Source organism: Musca vetustissima, unplaced genomic scaffold (genome assembly GCF_032173495.1).
Source record: "Musca vetustissima isolate MV318-11 ecotype Yass unplaced genomic scaffold, APGP_CSIRO_Mvet_v1 utg22235, whole genome shotgun sequence".
Classification (NCBI taxonomy): Eukaryota; Metazoa; Arthropoda; class Insecta; order Diptera; family Muscidae; genus Musca; species Musca vetustissima.
The window spans coordinates 52276-73734 of NW_026887156.1; the positions used below are offsets into that span (position 1 = coordinate 52276).

Sequence of the window (21459 nt, forward strand, 5' to 3'; positions counted from 1 at the left end):
AGTCTATGTTTGTTCCATATGAACGAAATTTAACAACGGGTATGCAATTTAATCAACAATGCTTTTTGTTAAGTTTGAAACCAGTGAGCGGAGCAGTATAGTCGGACGGTGCCGTCCATATGTTACCTTACACAACTTCCACAAAAATTTAAGTTTGTGTGGTTATATATCTGAGATTGGGCAATATTGCGCGATATTTGCACACTCTTGACCAACTAGAGGTCAACAAATATTACTAGTATTCAGTACAACCCATCTAATTAATTGTCCTTCACCTTGGATTGTGTTGTGATGTTTGGCTTATAATTGTGGCCTATAGATCGACTCGAAAAAAAAACACAAAAATTAAGTTTTTGGCCCACTTCATTCCAATATTGGTTTCTGATCATCACCGAAAATTCAAGGCTTTGTCCTTAACCATACCTGGAACCTTATGGAACATTTCAAAGTGATCAGCGCTATAATTCCTCTCTCTAGAGTGATAATGGGTTACTAAATAATATATGAATACGTAGGCACCAGTAAATATGTACGTCTAACTCCGACATCCATCAATTTTAAGGTCAATCACGCCTCTTGGATATTCTATCAACTTCTCGCAATACAAATTTTGTCATTTTTCACACAAAAATCAGGGTCCATTTGATCCACTAAATATTGACCGATCCTTATCAAAACAGGCATGCTTATTCTTTGGCCCGATCCCCTTCTCCATGTAAAAATTCGCAATGTTTGGGTCATAATTGCGGCCTCTGGAGCGACGAGAAAAACCGACAAAAATTAAGTATTTGGTCCATTTCATCCCCTAAAAATCAACCGATCTTTACCAAAAACAATGGGGGTGTTTATTGGGCAGAACCCATCCTACATGTAAAATTTCATGAAGATTGGCCCATAACTGTGGCCTGTATCGTGTTTACAAATTATAATGGACAGCCGGACAAACGGACGGACACACATGTCTAGATCGACTCAGCTAGTCGAGATATGACGATCGGTATACTTAAAGGTGGGTCTAGGACCAATATTTCGCGGCGTTTGTCATATGGATAAATTTTTTTTTTTTTTTTTTTTTTTTTTTTTTTTTTGTTGTCATATGGATAAATTTGGATTTAGGCTGAGCCAAACGCCATTCTTAAATAATTAAACAATTGACAACAAAAAACATTTTTTTTCCAATTATGTCAAATTGGAAAACATCACTGATTCTCATATTTTTAATTTGTTTGCCAATAAAAGCCTAAAGCGTTGTTTAATAGTTTGTGTTTTTGACATCATATAACTAAATAAATGGAATAAGTTGGTGTTAAATTGCCTCGTTTTGTAATAAAACAAAATACTCTTTCACGTTTACACAGACACACATACATTAGAACATAGCACCATAGTAGACCGAAATCTATGATAGAAAAAAGTTCATTCATTAGTTTTATTTGGGTTAGCCATCATCATCATCGTCATCATAGTCAATGTTTTTATAGAGGAAACCAATTAATTTTGACTTGTTTGTTGTTATCGTTGCAGGTATTTGGTATAACAGCGAAAATCGTGATTGGGTTCGTATTGCCGGCCGATAGTATCCATTACACCCTGTCAAAGGGTTGAGACACACATCACTACGCAAGCCGTCATCCACGAACACAGCAGCTAACAGCAGTTACATTAACAACGCTTATCCAGCAGCACCACCACCAACACCCAACATCAATTGCATTTGTCAGACCTCAACAGCACCATCAACACCCTCAGCAACAGCCAGCGAAATAGTAACCACCTCTCATCCCGCCACCACCAACACCAACGCTAAAGAGAACGAGTCGAAAGGTCCACTGCTCCCACGCCACAATTCCCATATCAATCAATTGCAAATAAATTACTTTGAATTCCCACCGAAAGCATCGTTGTTGTTGTTGGACGATTCTGTAACGGTAACATCGCTATCAGCCCCCTCGCTGGCCACAACAACAGCAGTAGCATTAGCAGCGGCAAGTAGCGCCTGGCCATCGTCTAGCAACGACACCCCAACATCTGCCGTTGGCGCAACAGGCTGTATCTCTGCTAATAACTCACCGAAAAGTATTTACCATTATCAACATCATCATCACCATCAAAAACACCACCAGCACCACCGACAACAACATCATCAGCACCAGCAGCAGCAGCAGCAGCAGCATCATCACCAACACCACCATCAACAGCAGCATTTATCGTTAAATCAACAGCATTCTCAATTGCATAACGTTGTAGCATCGCCAACAAAGACACCACCAACAACAAAAACAACACCAGCACCAACAGTTATTGCAACCAGCAACATGGGTCGCCGAGAGATTAAACGCTCCAATACAAGCAGCTCCACCACTAAATCATATGATAGTGGCAGTGGTAAGTACAGATTCATTCTAGACACATTTTCAACATTACCTGTTTGCATGTATCGTATGAACGGCATAGGATATGTATGTATGGCATAGATAGTATATGCCGTCATGTTGGCAACTATTTGTTGTTGTTGTCATTTTTTTATAACATTCGCCATTATGGTTAAACTCAATCGTTGTGGTGTTACACTGAAGTGTTCTGAGTTAATTTTATTGCAATTTGAACATAGTAAACGGTTAGTGATTGGCTGAATCGAAAAAGCCCAATGGAAACGGATGAAACATTATCATGTCTTACTTTGGAGATTTTTTTAAATTATATAAAAGAATATGAAAAGAATCGAAAAACGGCATACAGTTAGTTGGTTTGGAAGGTCATGTAAAGTGCAGGCCGCATTTATTATCCGAATGATATGAAATTTGGTAAAGATCATTTATTTGCCCCAACGACAAACCCTATTTTGGTGGTAATCAGTTCATATTATTTTCGTCCGATTTTTAGCAATTGGGTCACCAAAGATAGCCTAACGTGTGCCAAGTTTTATAGATAAGATATAGCTCCCATATACAATTTCGTCCGATTTTTAGCAACTGGTTCACCAAAGTGTCAAATTTAGCACGATTCGCACAAAATCTTGAGCAACGAACTGAAGATAGGATAACATAACGTGTGCCAAGTTTCATTGAAATCGGTTCAGATTAGGTATAGCTCCCATAAATATTTTCGTCCAATTTTTGAGCAAATGGTGCACAAAAGAGTAAAATTTAAGCCGATTAGCAGAACGTGCTGAAGTTAGTATAGCTTAACATGTGCCAAATTTTATTGAAATCAGTTCAGATTTTTATATGACACCCGTATATAATATGTTCGTCCGATATTTAGTAAATAGAGCACCAAAAAATTAAAAATTTTGACGATCTATCCCTATTCGTTTAAAGGCTAGAATTTTACGCTGATCAAAAATATATACTTTATAGGATTGGAAATTATCGATTCACTTATAGACACATATCACATATTTAATGTAGTCCACTTTCATGTCAATGGTTCTTCAAAAATGCGTGGTCTGATAGGATGCATCTCTTGAATACAGTCAAAGTGGTAAAGGGTATCATATAGTCGGTCCCGTCCAAAATTGTGATAAAAATTAATTCTATAATATAGTGCGAATGGAAAATCGTATTATATTTACCAAGCCTAGATCAAGTCTGAAGATGGGACCTATTGGTCCTCTCCTTCTCGTACCTCATCCATAAATAGTTAAAAATTTTCAATATTTATAAATTCAATATTAGGAGAAAGAAATAGCCGATTTGAACCAAACTTTGCGCAACCTATTATCTTTATCAAGCCTAGATCATATAGTAAGATGGAAGTGGACCCATTGGTTCACTCCTTCTGATACCTCCCCCACAAATAGTTAAAAATGGTCCATATTTATAAATTCAATACCAGGCGAATAGATGTATGTATGAATTCAGAATGTATGAATTCAACAGAATTTTTCAAACAAAAAATAAATAAATAAACTTTACCAAGCCTTGATGTAGGCTCCAAAGGTGGGATCCAAAGGGTGTTTACTAAAAATATCAAAATCGGCTTGATTGACATTAAATCCGAAACCAAAAAATATATACCGTGTATAAATAATAAAACCTGTGGGTAATTCCGAAGACTACCATAGGCTGACGCTACATATATGTCGGCGACACCGACTAACACTGACTCTCAAAGGGTTATCCTATTAAAACAAAATTTGGCACAACTTAGATACAGTGTGTAAAGTTTCATTGAAACTTGTTCAGATTTACATATAGCTCCCATATATATTTCCGTCTGATTTTACGTAAATGGTGCACAACTTACTGAAGTTCGTATAAGCTCGAGATATTACGGTTCGTATAAGCTCGAGATATAACCCCATATATTTTCGTCTGAGTTCATGTAAATTGTGAACCGATCGAAATTAAATCTTGGACAGAACACTGTAGCATATGGAACGTTTGCTTAAATCGGTCCAGATTTACATGGTCCATACATACTTTAGCTGCAATTTACAGTGTGGTATGGATATGTAGATCACTTATGTAAATATGTTCGATTTAATTTGTTCTATCGCCATGATATTGTACACATGAGCACCTCTTCTATGTACCCAAAGTGGTGAAGGATATCGGGTCCTCAAAGACGTTCCACAGTGTTATAGGTATTTTTCAGGTCCAACATAAATATCTGTATATTTAATTACTCTTTCCGATTCCTAGAAACAACGCCCTATTTTTGGTCCCGCATTTTTGCATCACACTAACTAATTGATTTAATAAACTAATATTATAAAGCGAGTCCAAGAAATATTAATAAATAAAAATAAAAAATATGTAAAAGTTCGTTCGTTAGCGAATGTGGGATATATTTAAACATGTATTAACTGACTATGAAAGAAAAACTATACTATCCACACATTAATTTCGACCATAAATTACATTTGAGTACCATTTAGCACCAAATTTCATGATTCGAGCTCTACAGGTTCACCCAAAATCAGATTGTACTAAATTTAGCACACATTATTTCCAAGAATACCCACCTCAACCATCCGCCAAAACTTCCTACATACCCCTATCCTACACCCTCACAATGATTCCAAATTCAAATTTCAGGATTACAATTCTATCGGTTCACCCACAATTCCAATTGTACCAAATTTAGTACTTAACCCAAACCTACACCACCACAGTGATCCTAAATCCAAATTTCAGGGTTCCAAATCAAATTGTACCAAATTTTGTACACAGTAATACCAATTCCAAAACTTGTTATATACCCCATCCTACACCCCCACAGTGATCCTAAATCCAAGTTTCAGGATTCCAACTTTATCGGTTAACCCACAATTAAAATTGTACCAAATTTAGTACACAGTAGTACGAATTTCCAAAACTTCTTACTTAACCCAAACCAACACCCCCACAGTGATTCTAAATCTAAGTTTCAGGATTCAAACTCTATCAGTTCACCCACAATTCCAATTGTACCAAATTTAGTACAAAGTAGTACGAATTTCCAGAACCTCCTTCTTAACCTTCCTACATACCCAAATCCTACACCCCCACAGTGATCCAAAATCCAAGTTTCAGGATTTCAATTTTATCGGTTGACCCACAATTCAAATTGTACCAAATTTAGTACACAGTAGTACGAATTTCCAAATTTCTTACTTATCCCAAACCAACACCCCCACAGTGATCGTAAATCTAAGTTTCAGGATTCAAACTCTATCAGTTCACCCACAATTCAAATTGTACCAAATTTATTACAAAGTAGTACGAATTTCCAGAACCTCCTTCTTACCCCAATCAACACTGTGGATCACTGTGGATCCAAAATCCAAGTTTCAGGATTCCAACACTATCGGTTCACCCACAATTTTAATTGTACAAAATTTAGTACACAATAGTACCAATTTCCAAAACTTCCTACATACTTAAATCCTATACCTCCACAGTGATCCTAAATAAAAATTCCATTTCTATCGCTGCACCCACAATTTAATTTGTACCAAATTTAGTACACATTAGTACAAATTTCTAAAACTTCCTACATATTTCAATCTTACACTTTAACAGTGATCCTGACTCCAAATTTCATGATTCTAGCTCTATTGATTCACCTAAAATAAAAATGTACCAAATTTAGTACCATTTAGTACCCATAAGTTAAACTGAATCCTAACCCTAATCCTACATCCCTACAATGATCCTAACTCCAAACTTCATTGTTCCAGCTCTATCGGTTCACCCAAATCCAAATTGTACCAATTATAGTACGATTTAGTACTTTTCGAACACATAAGTAAAAAAATTCCAAAACTGCGTACATATCCCAATCCTATACTCTGACGGTAATGTTACTTTTAATTTTCAGGATTCCAGCTCTATTTGTACCTCCAAATCAAATTTGTACCAAATATAGTAGCATATAGTACTTTCGTACACATGAGTACACGCTTTCCAAACTCAAGGTTTTAGCATAATCCATTCACGTGCTACCACATTTAGTACATTTCAATACTTTTCGGATACGTATAGTTCAAATTTCCAAAAAGTCCTTTGCTACATCTCTTCTACACTCCATCAGTGACCCTCAATCCAAATTTCAGAGTTCTAGCTCTACCGGTTCGCCAATTACAAATGGTATCACATTTAGTACTTTTCGTACCGTTCTAGTACGAATTTTCAAAAACCTAGCCTTCTCTGTCACATGTGGACCAAGGTGACCTTCACCCAAAATTTCAAGATTCTAGCTTCAGCCGCTTCGTCTGGGCGTTGATGAATCGTTAAATCAGTCAAGCAGTCAATCACTTTACTCTTTTATTATTATAGATATACCAATCTCCACAGTCTTCAGTTTGAAAATTATTTCGTCAATAGATTTTGTCTTGGACACTTCAAACATATGTATCCAGTCCCAGCTTAGCACAATACACACTATCTTTACCTGCACTCTTTCAGTGTATATACCACCATGCACCTAGTACACCTTTCGATACTGCTGCTCTCTGCAATAACATTGTGATTGATAGCTAACCATTATTTTATTATCTATCTGTTCACAATCACATACATGAACAGTTGGTTCAGTTGAATCATTCATGTGTGTATAACATGTTTTAGTTGGGAAGTGCATTTGGCATATGAGTGTGTACATGTGTGTTTATATAAAATAAATTATACATAAGTTTGTTACAGAAAATCAACTCCAGTTAAAGTAATAATCAACAATAACATGTCATATTGACAAATAGATTGAGAAAATGTGTAGCATAGTGGATCAATTCGTTTTGGAAAGGGTGAAAACTATTGTTGATAGAAATAAAAAAGGAATATATGATTACATATGGGCTTTAGTAGAGCACTGAGAACTTAAAATGTCATAATGACTTGAGCAAAACCACTTCTGCTAGACGAATATAGAGGGGCAAACCTATTTTAAGTTTTAACTAATCGATTATTTGTATTTCATTCAAAGATAAAATTATTCAAGAACTTCCCTAAAAAATTCCACACGAACTCATGAAATGCATAAAGATTTGGACGAATTTCATATTATTACAACAAAAATCTAAGGAGCATATCTTGTATATACCCTAAAATTGTGTGGGATATCACATATTGGCCCCTTAATATTAATAAGTGTATAAGGAAACATCCTACCAAACTTCTAATTATTCACGTTAATAGAATCACATCTTTTAACAAGGTTAATTAATTATGTATCCTTTTTGAATAGATTTACAAGGACAGTCCATGCGCATTTACACACACACATTCTCACATAAACACAAAACCTTTTGTAAATGCAAACCGCACACACACACTCTCTCGCACTTTTATTGAATTTCTCACTAATGACTTCGCCATAGTAACCATTTGAATGACATGCCATATTATCGCTGACATTACCACCTTACATTACCCATTATAGGGTAATGAAATGCCAATCATGACCTTATATAATTTCCCCATATATACAGCATTTTGTTATCTCGTGTTAAGTCAGTTTTCGTAATTTTCTTTGAAATTTATTAATCATCTTATGGAGTGTTAAATGAAAGGTCATGATGCCAATATGATATCATTATTGAAACACGAACGCATACGCACGCAGGCACGCATACTCATACATACACACCAACACAATGAAAAATAAGATGAATGAAGAACATCAAATTGTAAATTGGATAATATTTTAATTGGAAATGTCCACTGTGTATGAAATCTTTTAGGACATTTGATTAATGTACGCCAGAGTATTGGAAATGAGTTTATAGATAGATTAAAGAAGACATTTTTATACCCTCCATAATAGTATAGATGGAATATTAGGGTTTTTTGTTTTGTAACTCATATAGAAAGTGACACTTTTTTGAGGAGATAACAGAAGATTTAGATATGAGTAAAAATATTAGTTTAGATAAAATGCAATACTTCATTCCGCGATGAAAAATTATTGTTACATCGTAATGGCTATACATAAATAAAACTTTGGTTTGAAGGTCTAGCCTATACTTAAAGGCTGACCGATATGTTTATACCCTCCTCCATTAAGTATAGTTTGTATTAAATTTGTCATTTCGTTTACCATATTTAACACTAGATAGCCGAAGGCAGTCATTTTGACGGCTTTTCAATTTCAAGTACAAAAACAATTGTGTATATTATGACCCAGCTTTTTAAAATTTGGTGACTTTTTGTACCACATAGAACTACGTTTATTAATCATAGTAGCTGCTTCCTCCCCTCTTTCATTCCCCGTATTCACATGTGCTATACCTATATAGCCTAAAAGCGGTCATTTTGACTTTTTGTGAAATATTAAATAATCAAACTACTTTTATTATTGTATAAAGTACATTTCTTATATAACAAGATCACTACAACAACATCGAAAACCGTTTGATACTCTAGAAACACAAACGAACACACAAATCGGGAAAAATAAATTTTATATTTCCAGTCGATTTCACTCTTAGAGTAAAGACTTCCTCTTTTTTGTAACATTTTGTCCGCGCTCTTATTTTTCAAAAGGGGAAACTCGAGAGCCCTACCACCGAAAACAAATAATAACAACGTTTTGTATGATTGTAAATATTGTAAAAAATATTAAAAAAATAGTTTAAAAAAATTTCTTTACAAAATAAAAATTCTTTCAGAATGAAGTCATTTTGACCGATTTTAGGCAATATAGGTATATACAAAATTCCCGTCTTTCTAGTGTTAAGAAAGAGCTTGACATTTTCACATACATTGATATGACTCCTATGATGTATTTGTCAACTTTTAAAAATAAGGTACCGAACGACTACAGGTATTTTACACCTCATGGTGTAGGGTATAAAAAGCCCAGTCGAACTTAACTACTTTCTTAATTGCTAATTTTTATTAGGAGCACTTGCCAGTGAGAAATCATACTTTTAAACTAGAGATAACTCGATAGAGACCTTGATTGTTATACTTAAAATAAAGAAGATTGGGAGCGGAGACCGAGTCGGGGCGAAGACAAATACAGGTGCGGAGACCGAGAGAGCGTAGACTGAAATTTGTAATATTTTGAAGGGAATTTTATAACATTTCAAAATACAAAATTAAATTCAATTTGGTTGAGAAAAGTGCACAAAATCCCCAAAACCTATACATTTCAGTTATATTTATACCCTTCACCACACTGTGATACAGGGTATAATGCATATAATGTATATCAGCAGTGCCCAAAATAGGTCCCATGGGCTGTCGGTGTATATAATTGTATATACATTTGAAAATAAAAAAATATTTTCAAAATGTTCATTCATTTCTTATTGTATATATAATGGCAATATGTGGCCGGGAGGGCAAAACAGAAACAAATATATATTTATATGGGAAAATGTATCATCAACAGCTATATTTGCATTGAATATAAAGTAGATTTCTTCCCTAAAATTTGAAAATAATATTTTTACAAAATTTCTCACAGTATATGACATAGAAACAAAAATTTTGAAATTTTTGTATTTCAAACAAATACAATCACAAAACTTGAATGTATTAGTGTGGACAGCCCTGATGTATATACATTATACCCTGTATATATAATGGCAAAGGGGAACGAGATAGACACATGGTTACTTTTGGATGTATGCATAGAATCCCTTTCTGAACTTTCCGTTCATCCGTCCTCTGTCTGTCCACGTTTAATTGTAAACAAAGAACAGGTCGCATATATGATCCGAATTGGACGAAACTTGGCACAGATCTTCTGTTTGGCAAACCCTATTGAATTTGGCAAAAATCGATTTTCAGATTTAGAAATAGCTCCGATATATATTCCTCCGATGTACCAAAGTACCTATACATCTTTGGATTTGGCAAAGCGTACTAAATTGAGCCTGGAATTATATGTGTTAAGTTTCGTGAAAATCAGTTCAGATTTAGATATAGCGCCCATATTTTCGTCCGATTTAATGTAAATGGCATGGCGTACTTGCTTAAATCTAGAATAATGTATTAGATATAAGTTTCCTAAAAATCGGTTAAGTTTTCATTTAGAATTTTGTTTCCATTTTATAAATATTTCTTGATTTCTAGTTATTCTAGTAATTTCTGGTCCATTTGTATATTAATTTTTTAGACTAAGGCGGGCCCTTCCAATTTTAGATTTACAGTGCGCAATATAGCCAATTTAAATAGATTTTACAGATTTTATACAATACACAAAGCTATAATACCCTATGCCGTCAGGGTATTAAAGCTTAGTGCAGCCCCAAGAGTTTTTAATATTGGTCCTATACCCACCTTTAAGTATACCCATCGTCATATCTCGAATAGCTGAGTCGATCTATGTATGTAATTATGTGTAATGTGAACAAAGTACCGGAATCTGGACAAGTAATTAGAAGAACTGTACTCAATATTTGTAATATTTTTTGACCTCTCGATGTGCAAATCAAGAGGGTGCAAATATCGCGAAATATTGCCCAAGCTCAGAATATAGAACCACAGAAAGTTATGTTTTTGTGGAAGTTGTGTAGGGTATCATATGGTCGGCCCCGTCCGACTATACTGCTCCGCTCACTAGTTTTATATTTTTATACCCTTCACCACACTGTGGTACAGGGTATTATGTCTTTGAGCATATGTTTGTAACAGGCAAAACGAAACAAGATAGGCACATGGTTCCTTTTGAGAATATGCATAGAATCACTTTCTGAGTCGATTTACGCATGTCCGTCTGTCTGTCCGTCCATGTATTTTTGTGAACAAAGTACAGGTAATTAGGTCCAGACTGATGTCTGCATTGCATTTAGAGTGATAACAAAAACAAATGGTGTATGCAACGGTTGCTTAATTAGGTCCATTGTTTATATATATATATATATATCGCTCTCATACATATTTTTACTCGATTTCATACAAATGATACACCAACGAAAACAAGTCTGTCCGTTTGACATGCAATTTTTCATTGATTTCAGAATGGTATGTACATGGGGTTTTTTTAAATTGGTTCAAACATCTATCTAGAGAGCACATCTCAATGGCACCATCTACAGGATATTGTAAATATTAACATCTCTTGTATGTACCCAAAGTGGTAAAAGGTGTCATATAGTCGGCCCCGTCCGACTTTTGAACTTTTCTTACTGGGTTTGCTTCTGAAAATGGTTAATTAGACTTTATTTGCACGAAGTTATTTTTTGTAAATATTTTTTTTTATATTAACGGCATTTAAGTTTGAAATGTTTCATAAATACCGTTATATATAATAAATTTACCGTGATAATTTTCTTTTCTTACACTTAATCGCTTTGAATAAAAAAATATTTCAAACGAATCGAGTATTAATCAATACACCTTTTCCCTTCAGTTGTGTGCTAATTATATGACCGGTACTGTATATTCACCTAAGTATTTATTTATATTGTCCGGAACATAAAAAGATTTCGGAATACAAATCAATCAAATGACAGATATACAAATTTCGCGGGAAAGATAGAATTTTTATAGCACAAAATGTTCACCTTTGGATGGATATTACTGTGAAGCTCCATCAAATTACTCAGATTCCCGATTACAACAATTCCATAATAAAGGCATTGGAGCTAGAAGAAAAATGCAAAAACAAAGCTTCCACGAAAATAAACTTTGGAGGTCAATATGATGAACATTTTTAACGACAATGATGAAGGTTATTATATAGTCTGATTAAAAATAATAAGTATCATAGACATCTTATTAACTTTTACATTTCATTGGTCTGCCTCACCTTTTGTTATTTTGAAGAATTTTAGTTTATTTAAGAAACCATATTTTTTCCGCTTCATTTACTTCTATAATATTATAACTAAAGTAACAACATTTACTATTTTCATTCTCTCCATAACCACTACCAGTCTACTGTCCAGCATTTTCCAAACAAATATATTATGTTGTGGTATGTTTATTTACACCACATAATTTAGCTCGAGCACATAAATAAACTCACATTCGTATGTGTTAATAATACATACCAACCTCATATAAATAACCATATTTACATAAATAAACTTTAATTGCAGCAAAGAATCCGGACATGCATTATATATTCTATAGTTATTCTACACACACACCCATATATACACACCTATTTCCAAATGTCTTCTCTTCTTCGTCTTCTTCATTACCATACATTTGTGGTTTCCCTTTAGCAAAAATGCACTAAAGTTACCGAATAGTACCTTAGCAGAAGTGGTATTGTTTCCAGCTGGTTTTGTTGGCGTTGTTGTTGTTGTTTATACCTTCTCCTTGGGGAATAATAGATAAATTTCCATATTTGTTGTGTGTACCCTGGCATTGTCCTGCTTCTCGACAAGCTCCATTGTCTTTTCTTCGAATTTCATTCATCCGGTTTCCTGTTATTGTGTATTTTTTGGGTTATACATTTCCACAGTACAGGTGAGAAAAGTAATGGTTGGTGATGGACCAAAACAAATACAAAAACAAAACATAAGATTTCCTTTTGTTCCAAATATTTATGTATGTGTTAGTGAGCCATTGCTAAATTACTAACCACAGAAATATTATTAGAAGATATTTCCCATGAGATTGTTAGTTTTGATATTTTATTTGGATTTTGCCAACATGATACATTTTGGAATCTGTTTCAAAATATAATTGACCGTTGTAGTTTGAGAAAATTCATTATATTCACTTAATTAAGCTCCAATGAGTAATGGGGAAATAGAGCTGAAAGGTGTATGCGTGAATTTTCAGACAATATAAGGAGGATTTTCAAAATTCAATATTACGATTAGCAAAGTTTATAGGAAATCGGATACTCCACTCGGAAAATATTATATACGGCTTTTTCAAAATGTTGGCCATTTTGTATATTACCATATTCGAAATCGATGACTATGAGATCTGTAGGCGTTTTTAACAATATTTTCTCAATGATTTTTATACCCGCCACCACAGTATGGTGGTTTTATTATGTATTTTTTCATTTCTTACTCATCGAAATAATAATTTCCGACCCTATAAAATGTATTCTTATTCAGCGTTAAATTTCGTGGCGATTTGTCCGTCCTTCTGTCTATCCGTCTGTCAGTTGAAATCACTCTAGCCTCTAAATGAATTGAGATAGATCGCCAAAATTTTGCACAGAATTGTGCAGGCAGGTCAAGTTGGGCTATATGAGTCCATGTTTAGACATAACCCTCATAAAACGGTACCCCCCAATTTGCGTTTTCGACTGAATTCCATGTAGTTTGGCACATTAGGTTCTTATTGAGTACTAAATGTGACCATTTGGCATTTTGGATGTCCTTTGGCTATCAGATCTGCCTACGCAAAATTATCAATATCGGCTTATGATTTAGGGTAGCCCCAATATTCGGTACTTATGAGTATATGGTTATGGAAACATATTTCTACCTAATTGTTATTTCGTTATTTTGGCCTGTGGTATGATAATAAATCTCCTTTATATTAAAATAGCTAACTAATTCCATCCGTGCGTTAGTGTTGTCCCCATATAGGGTTTTCCACACGAAATTGTCAGTTTATACAATATGGAATTCTAAGACGATCTTTTGTAATTATTCTACCTTACTTTTTCCTCTAAATTGCAGTACTTTTATGGGTTTATACACATGTTCCACCCAACCATGCGTTATCAATATCGTCCCACGCGTTGGGGTTTTGAGATTTTAGGAAAAATCGCCATTAAAATAGCTGAAATTTTTATGGGTATAGGTCAATTTTTCGGTATGTTACCTATATTTTCATTTATGCCGATTTAACAATGTATGTCTCTCTATTGAAATCCCGACAGAGGTCTGAATATTTCATATAGAGCTTACAACGCTAATGTTCCACTTTAATCAAAACATTCGTGATAATCCTGATTAATAGATAGGAAATCCACCTTGACAAAATATAAGACTACTAGCAAAATGCCCGATACTTCGTATACGGAAAGGGAATACAAAAAGAAAATATTAAATAATAATCATATGGAAGTCGTGAATACTTTATAATTTGTTGTACTATACTTCTGAATTCCACCTCTATTCCTACATCTAATATCATGTTTATTACCATTTAGTACACTTCATACACATAAGCACTATTTTCCGAAATCTCTTTCTTATTTCCATTACACGGTTTTAGAATATATCAGAATTCCAATTATATATTTACGTACAGGTTCCACATTTAGTTCCATTTGGTGCTTTTCGAACACATAAGACTTTCAAAACTACCTCCGTACCAACAACACTAAATTTATTATCAAAAACCCTTTCGTACTTCCTTCTAATTCTCCGTCAGTGAACCACATTCCAAATTTTAGGTTTCCAGCTCTCTCCGTTACCCAAATCTATTCTATTCTATTCTATTTACTATTCGTACACATAAATTCCAAAAGCTGTCTCCATATCTCAATACTACACTTCAATTGTCATCTAAATTCCACATCTCAGGATTCAACCAAATCCCAGTTGTTCCAAATTTAGTAATTTTTATACTCATATATAAGAATTTTTAAAACTACATCAATCATACACTCTAACAATAATCTTAATTCCACCATAGTTCAAATTGTACCAAATTTAGTACTTTTTGTACTCATAAGTACAAGTTTCCAAAGTACCTCAACCTTATTTTAAATAGTAATCGTAAGTCCAAATTTAACCCTTTCAGTGTCCAAAAAAATTTTTGTCGGAATAAAAATCTAAAATTTTGTATTAATAATCATATTAAGGCACAGAGTTAAAAAAAAAACTTTTTTTAACCCTCGGACAGTTTAGTCTGTCTTTCAGCAAAAACAAAAACATCAATTGTAACGGTACATAGGATAATGGAAAAATCACAAAGAAAGAGAGCAATTTTAAATGTCGAATATATTCGACAAACACACTGAAAGGGTTAAAATTTCCAGCTCTGTATGTTCATAAAAAACCAAATTGTACTAGATTTGGTACCATTCTGTACTTTTCGTATTTATATTTCAAAACTATATAAATCTAACCATAAGTACGTATTTCAAAAACTATCTCAGTCCAGCTCTATCCGTTCACCAACTTTTCGTAGAAGTAAATACGAGTTTCTAAAACTTCCTCAATTCCACATATTTGGCACCATTTAGTACTTTTCGTACTTATGAATTCAAATTCTAAAACTGTCTCAATTCTGTACTTTAACAGTAATTTTATTTTCAAATATAAGTTTTCCATTTCTATCCTTCACTCTAATCTAAATTGTACTAAACTTTAAACCATTTAAACTACACTCCAAAATTAATTTTAATTTCAAAATTCTGGAGTCCAGTCCTATGCGTTCACACATAATTAAGTTGTACCAAATATAGTACCATTTAGTACACATAAGTACTATGCTTCCATATCTCAATTCTATTTTCCAACAGCAACCATTATTCCAAATTTTAGGTTTCCAGCTCTCTCCGCTGTCTCTATAGCACAATCTTCAACAGTAATCTTAATTCCAAATTTCAGGTTTTCAGCTCTATCCTTTCAAGCAAAATCCAAATTGTACTAAATTTGACACCATAGTACTTTTCGTACCAATAAGTACGAATTTCCTAAACTACCTCAATACAACACTCAATTTAATTCCCAATTTGAAAACTCCAGCTCTATATATTCACCTAAATCTAACTTGCACCAAATTTAGTACCATTAAGAACTTTTCGTACACATATGTAAAATTTTTTAAAGCTAACTCAATCCTGAACTCCAATAGTAGACCTAAATCCTAATTTCAGGATTCCATATCTTTACGTTCAATTAAATGCAAATAGTACAAAATTTAGTACCATTTAGTATAAACACATAAGTACGAATACCTTAAACCATTTCCATGTATCAACACTACATCCCAACCTGTATTCCATAGAAATTTCAAGATTCTAGCTATATATGTTCAATATATGTACAATTAGAACTAAATTTAGTAAAGTGTAGTACTTTTAGTACACTTATAGGACGAATTTCCAAAAACTGTACCATATTTCGTACATATTAGTACTTTTCGTAACCTTCTAGCTCGAATTTCCAAACACCCAGCCTTATCTCACGCCTAAACACCAACAACAACCCACACTCAAATTTCAAGCTTCTAGCTTTAGCCGTTTCGTCTGGGCGATGATCTGTCAGTCAGTCACTCATTCTCTCACTCACTTAACACTAAGCTCTTATATATATATATATATATATATATATATGTATTTTGACATATAACCCTCCACATAAAGTTCAATTTTCTGTTAGAAAATTAGCTTGTTCCAACCGAAGTGGTTGTAAATAGGTATTTCGGTTCTTGAACGGGTGAATAGCATATTTTCATTTTCAAAATAAGTCCATGAGACGCCACACCTTGAAATGAGAAATTATTTTATTATTTAAATTAATTAACATGAAGTCGGTCGAAAATATATGTGGGCTATATCTGCATTTCTACAAAATGCAATAACGTCACTCTATGCTCAATTTTGTACGTTGTGCAAAATTTCATGTCAATCAGATAAACATTAGGAGTTTTGTACAATATACTTAAAATCGGACGAATATATATATATATATATGGAAATTATATCCAACTCTGAACTGATTTCTACGATATTTGCCACACGTTAGACTACACAAACTTCAGTAAGTTGTGCAAAATTGTGTGCCAATCGACCATATTTTGGGTCCTTGGTGCATCATTTACTTTAAATCGGACAAAACTGCATAAATCAATCTGGACCTAATTGAGTACGCTGTGCAAAATGTTGTGTCATTTGGCCTAACATTGAGTCTTTGGTGCACAATTTACTTAAAATCTGTCGAAAATATTATTTGTAAATCTTAACAATTTTTTTCCAATTTCAATAGTGTTCGACCTTGGGCCACATAAATGAGCTGTGCAAAATTGATCATAAATGCGACCTGTATTTTGCTTACAATTTAACATGGACAGACGGACATATATAAATCGACTCAGAAAGTGATTCTATGCATATTCTCAAAAGGAACCATGTGTCTATATCGTTTCCTTTTACCTGTTACAAACATATGCACAAAGACATAATACCCTGCATCACAGTGTGGTGAAGGGTATAAAAAGCACATGAAATCTGTATTTGAATCGATGGTACAGTCCATATAATTTAATCCATCCATTAATCTATAATTTAAGTCTATACAATGAAATGTTTAAAGATTCGCTTAGTTTAATTTCCAACATTTCGGCCATAAATTCTGCAATGCAGGCATTCGTTCAATGTGACATTTGCAGATGACTTGTCGGTATAGACATGAGGTTTACTATAGCTCCATAAAAGTAGTGTAAGGGCATGATCTATTGTGAAAATATGAAATAAAACTCGATATTATTTTAATTAGTTTCAAAATTATATTTGGTTTATATTTTGTAACTTGTAATTAAATTGTGATTGTATTGCAAAACCGGTAAAACAGCTACATACATACAAACAATTGACTTAAATGCACTTTACAACTTTCGAGGTCATTGACAAAACAATGCAAATAGAAAAATCTAATATTTGGGTTATTCTTCTTCTTATATTATAATTGTGTGTGTTTGTTTGTGCACATAGTTAAAAACTATAAATAATTCTCAAGAAAACTGGAAAATAAAAACACATTTTAAAAATTCCAATGAAAACTTTGGTTAAGTACAGAGGTTTTGTTTTTTTAGTACCAATAAGGGACATTGAGCAAAATATAAAGGAGATTCTATACTAACTTAAATACGAATAACATGCAAGCTAACGGCCAGCAAACCGTTTGTTTATATTCTATGAAATAACGAACACACTTGTCATCCTGTAACGAGTTAAACTGCCTACCATACACACTCCCTCTCTCGTTCTCTCACGAGTATTCCATTAGCTTTAATTATAAAAATCAGCCACAAAGCTAACAAAATTATCACGCAATGGTTCGGCACACGGATTCAAACCCCAGAAGGCTCCATAACAACCGTTCTGTTCAAAGCAGGAATAACGAATTTCCGAATTACGACTTGAACAACAATTTACGATGGCCCAAACACATTGTGATACACCAGTCGGTTCGGCGCGAGCATTAGAGGCCGGTGGTGGGGCAACTGTTGTTGTACGCACATTTGAGGCTTGTTGCACTCCATCTAGAATGAAAGGAATATCAGATTAAGCCAAGTTTCATATTTATTTAGTAATTGTTAAATATTTTCTATACTTACTCATGAATGAGAAATTAAAGTTTTCGGGTCTCGGATCGCGGAAAATTGACTCTGGAGCACGTGTGGCAGCAGGCCGGCGACTTACTACTGGGGTTCCCTCTGTTGATGGTTGTGATTGGGGATCTAAAAAAAAGTTCACGAATGTTGGGTTAGAGACGATAAGGGTCACATAGCCTCTGTGAGGCCTTTTCTGGCAAAGCCATTGACAGGTATTTTTTTCTTCAGAAAAAAATCGAAAGGCCTTCGGCAGGTTTTTTTTTTTTCTTTAGAAAAAATCGAAAGACCTCTATGATGTTTTTTTTCTATAGAAAAAAATTATAGATCTCTGTGAGATCTTTTTTCTATAGAAGAAAAATAGAAAGACCTTTACAGAATTCTTTTTGCTATAGAAAAGAATCGCAAGTCTTCTGGGAGGTATTTTTTTCTACAGAAAAAATATCGTAAGTCCTCTCAGAAAAAAATTGCAATACTTCTTGGAGGTCTGTTTTCTATAGAAAAAAATCACAAGACCTTTGGGGGATCTTTTTTTCTATAGAATAAATATGATACTTCTGGGAGTAATTTTTCTATAAAAAATTGCAAGTCCTCTGGGATGTCTTTTTTATATAGAAAAATATCGCAAGACCCCTGGGAGATCGAAAGACCTCTTCTATATAACAAGACACATCTTTGAGGCATTTTTTATATAGAAAAAATCGATAGACCTTTGTGAGGTCGTCAGATTTTTTCTATCGAAAAACATCTGATGACCTCAGGAGTCAGTTTTTTTTCTATAGAAACACATCTGATGACCTCAGGAGTTAGTTCTTTTTTTCTATAGAAAAAATTCTGACGACCTCAGGAGTCAGTTCTTTTTTCTATAGAAAAAAAATGACGTCAGTTCTTTTTTCTATAGAAAAAAAAATCGTTCTTTTTTCTATAGAAAAAAAAACTGATGACCTCAGGAATCAGTTCTTTTTTTCAATATAAAATAATCTGACGATGTTAGGAGTCAGGTCTTTTTTTAATAGAAACGAATCTGACGACCTTGGGAGTTCGTTTTTTTTCTATAGAAAAGATCTGGTGATCTCAGGAGTTGGTTTTTTTTAGAAAACAAAAAAATGGAAGATCGGTCCATTTAAGTTATTTATACTTACTCATGAAACTATAATCAAAATTTTCAGGTCTGGGATCACGGAATATTGATTCCTGGGGTCTTCTGGTAGGACGAGTAGCTGAAAAGTTTCATAAAAACGTCATTAATAAAATTATTGAATTAAATCTTCGTTATTTACGTGTTGGGCCAAAGATAACGCGATCCGGTTCGTCAATATCACCGAAACGGTTACCGAAATCAATGGGTCCTTCTACCGGAATATCAAGGGCATTATGTTTTTTGCCTGGAACAGCGTGCCTAATAACGATTGAAAATTTTAATAAATTTTAAAAGACATCCGTCAGTGTTACTATCGTCATACTTACTTCACATATACATAATGAGTTTGAACAGGCTGTTGAACATCGGCAATATTTTGTGGAGCATGATGACGGAAATAGGGATTACGTTTATTGCGTATGCTATGTCCATCGGCACCTGCAGCTATAGCAGCCAAATCACGTCTTATACGACGATGAAATTTTTTGGGTCTTTTTAAGAGTTTATCTTTGTTGGTGGTGGCATCCTCATCATGGACTTCTTGAGAGACTGGCAGAAGTTTATATTGGATTTTATGTGCCTTTACATTACCCTCTTCGTCCTCGACGAGTAATGGTGTTTCAGGCAAAATATCAAAGTAGATTTTTTCACTTTCCACTTCGGGACTGGGTGTGGTCTTTTGGCGACGACGATGTGTTATGTCTTTGTATTTGCGTTGACGTTTGGTGGCATTCTTTGAGGGGACTGAAAGAAAAATATATACAAATAAATTTATGATTGGGTGAGATTTTTAATAAATAGGAACTGGTAAGGGATCCAATGTTCCATATCTTAATTATTTATAATATCTTATGTACTATAAATAACGCTCTCAAAAATATATGTATTTGTTTTTCATTTTTCTTTACTCACCATAATCTTCATCAACAAAATCCTCTTTGTACATAATAACCGGATGGTCTTCTTCCATTTTACCATCGACATACTTGACATGGTGTATCTATACGATGTGAGGAGAAAAACGAAGAAAGAAAAGGAGATTCATAAAAATATGAGTTTACTTCGGATTTTTAATTTTCTATGACGACAGTAACAGTCAGGCAGTCAGTCAGTCAGCTAGCCCACCCATGTGACCATTAACTGTCGCACGTGTGTGTGTGTATGTGTGCGTATGTGTTTACCTCCAAATTATCGGCATCCTTGAATTGCTCATCGACACTGAAATGTTGTGGCAACCATTCATCCTCATCGCTGCTAGGACGACACTCAGCCCATGGAACATTTATGGCAATCAACAGTAGCAGGAGGGCAAATAAACATCCGTGAAATGGAAAACATTTCCTATTTGGCCGGATATCAACGCCGCCACGAACATCTGTTGTTGTACGATAATTTCGCATTGTGGAAATTGTTTGTTTGCTTGTTGTTGTTGTTGCTGTAGTTACTGTTGTTGATGGTTTCTATGTGGAATTTTCTTCTTCGTCTTCTAGACTTCCTTCTTTGGTTGTTTTAAAATTGTTTAAAATTTAAAAGTTTTCAGTTTTCTGGTTATGTTCTTTGCTACTGCTTGCCTGGTTCAACGAAAAGGAAAACTGCCTGAAACCCCTTCTTTTTTTTTGTTGCTATCAAGTATTTGTATTTGCAGCAAACGTATTAACTTTTAGCAAATTGTCGGTG

At 34.0% G+C, this 21459-nt stretch overlaps 2 protein-coding genes across 2 annotated transcripts; one reads left to right on the top strand and one right to left on the bottom strand.

The window, feature by feature from the left end:
* Window positions 1–1599: 1599 nt before the first annotated feature.
* LOC133334756 (uncharacterized) lies at window positions 1600–14440 on the top strand (the record flags this gene model as incomplete). Its single annotated transcript, XM_061543082.1, has 3 exons — window positions 1600–2076; window positions 2248–2385; window positions 14316–14440. Coding segments are annotated over 3 exons (740 nt in total), but the record flags the coding sequence as incomplete, so codon positions are not given.
* A 3878-nt stretch (window positions 14441–18318) lies between these two features.
* On the bottom strand, window positions 18319–21182 carry LOC133334757 (uncharacterized). The gene is made up of 7 exons (XM_061543083.1): window positions 20964–21182; window positions 20695–20782; window positions 20109–20526; window positions 19922–20040; window positions 19784–19861; window positions 18648–18770; window positions 18319–18572 (listed from the first exon to the last, which is right to left on the bottom strand). Exons 1-7 carry the CDS (start codon window positions 21180–21182, stop codon window positions 18319–18321), a joined length of 1299 nt encoding a protein of 432 aa, XP_061399067.1.
* Window positions 21183–21459: the final 277 nt, after the last annotated feature.

What these genes read in the sequence shown, in the direction of transcription:
- LOC133334757 (XM_061543083.1), bottom strand. Translation starts at nt 21,182, where the DNA reads ATGCGAAATTATCGTACAACAACAGATGTTCGTGGCGGCGTTGATATC. An exon ending in TTTTGTTGATGAAGATTATG is followed by an intron (nt 20,527 to 20,694) that starts GTGAGTAAAGAA and finishes TTTTTCTTTCAG; the next exon opens with TCCCCTCAAAGAATGCCACC. An exon ending in ACTCATTATGTATATGTGAA is followed by an intron (nt 20,041 to 20,108) that starts GTAAGTATGACG and finishes AATCGTTATTAG; the next exon opens with GCACGCTGTTCCAGGCAAAA.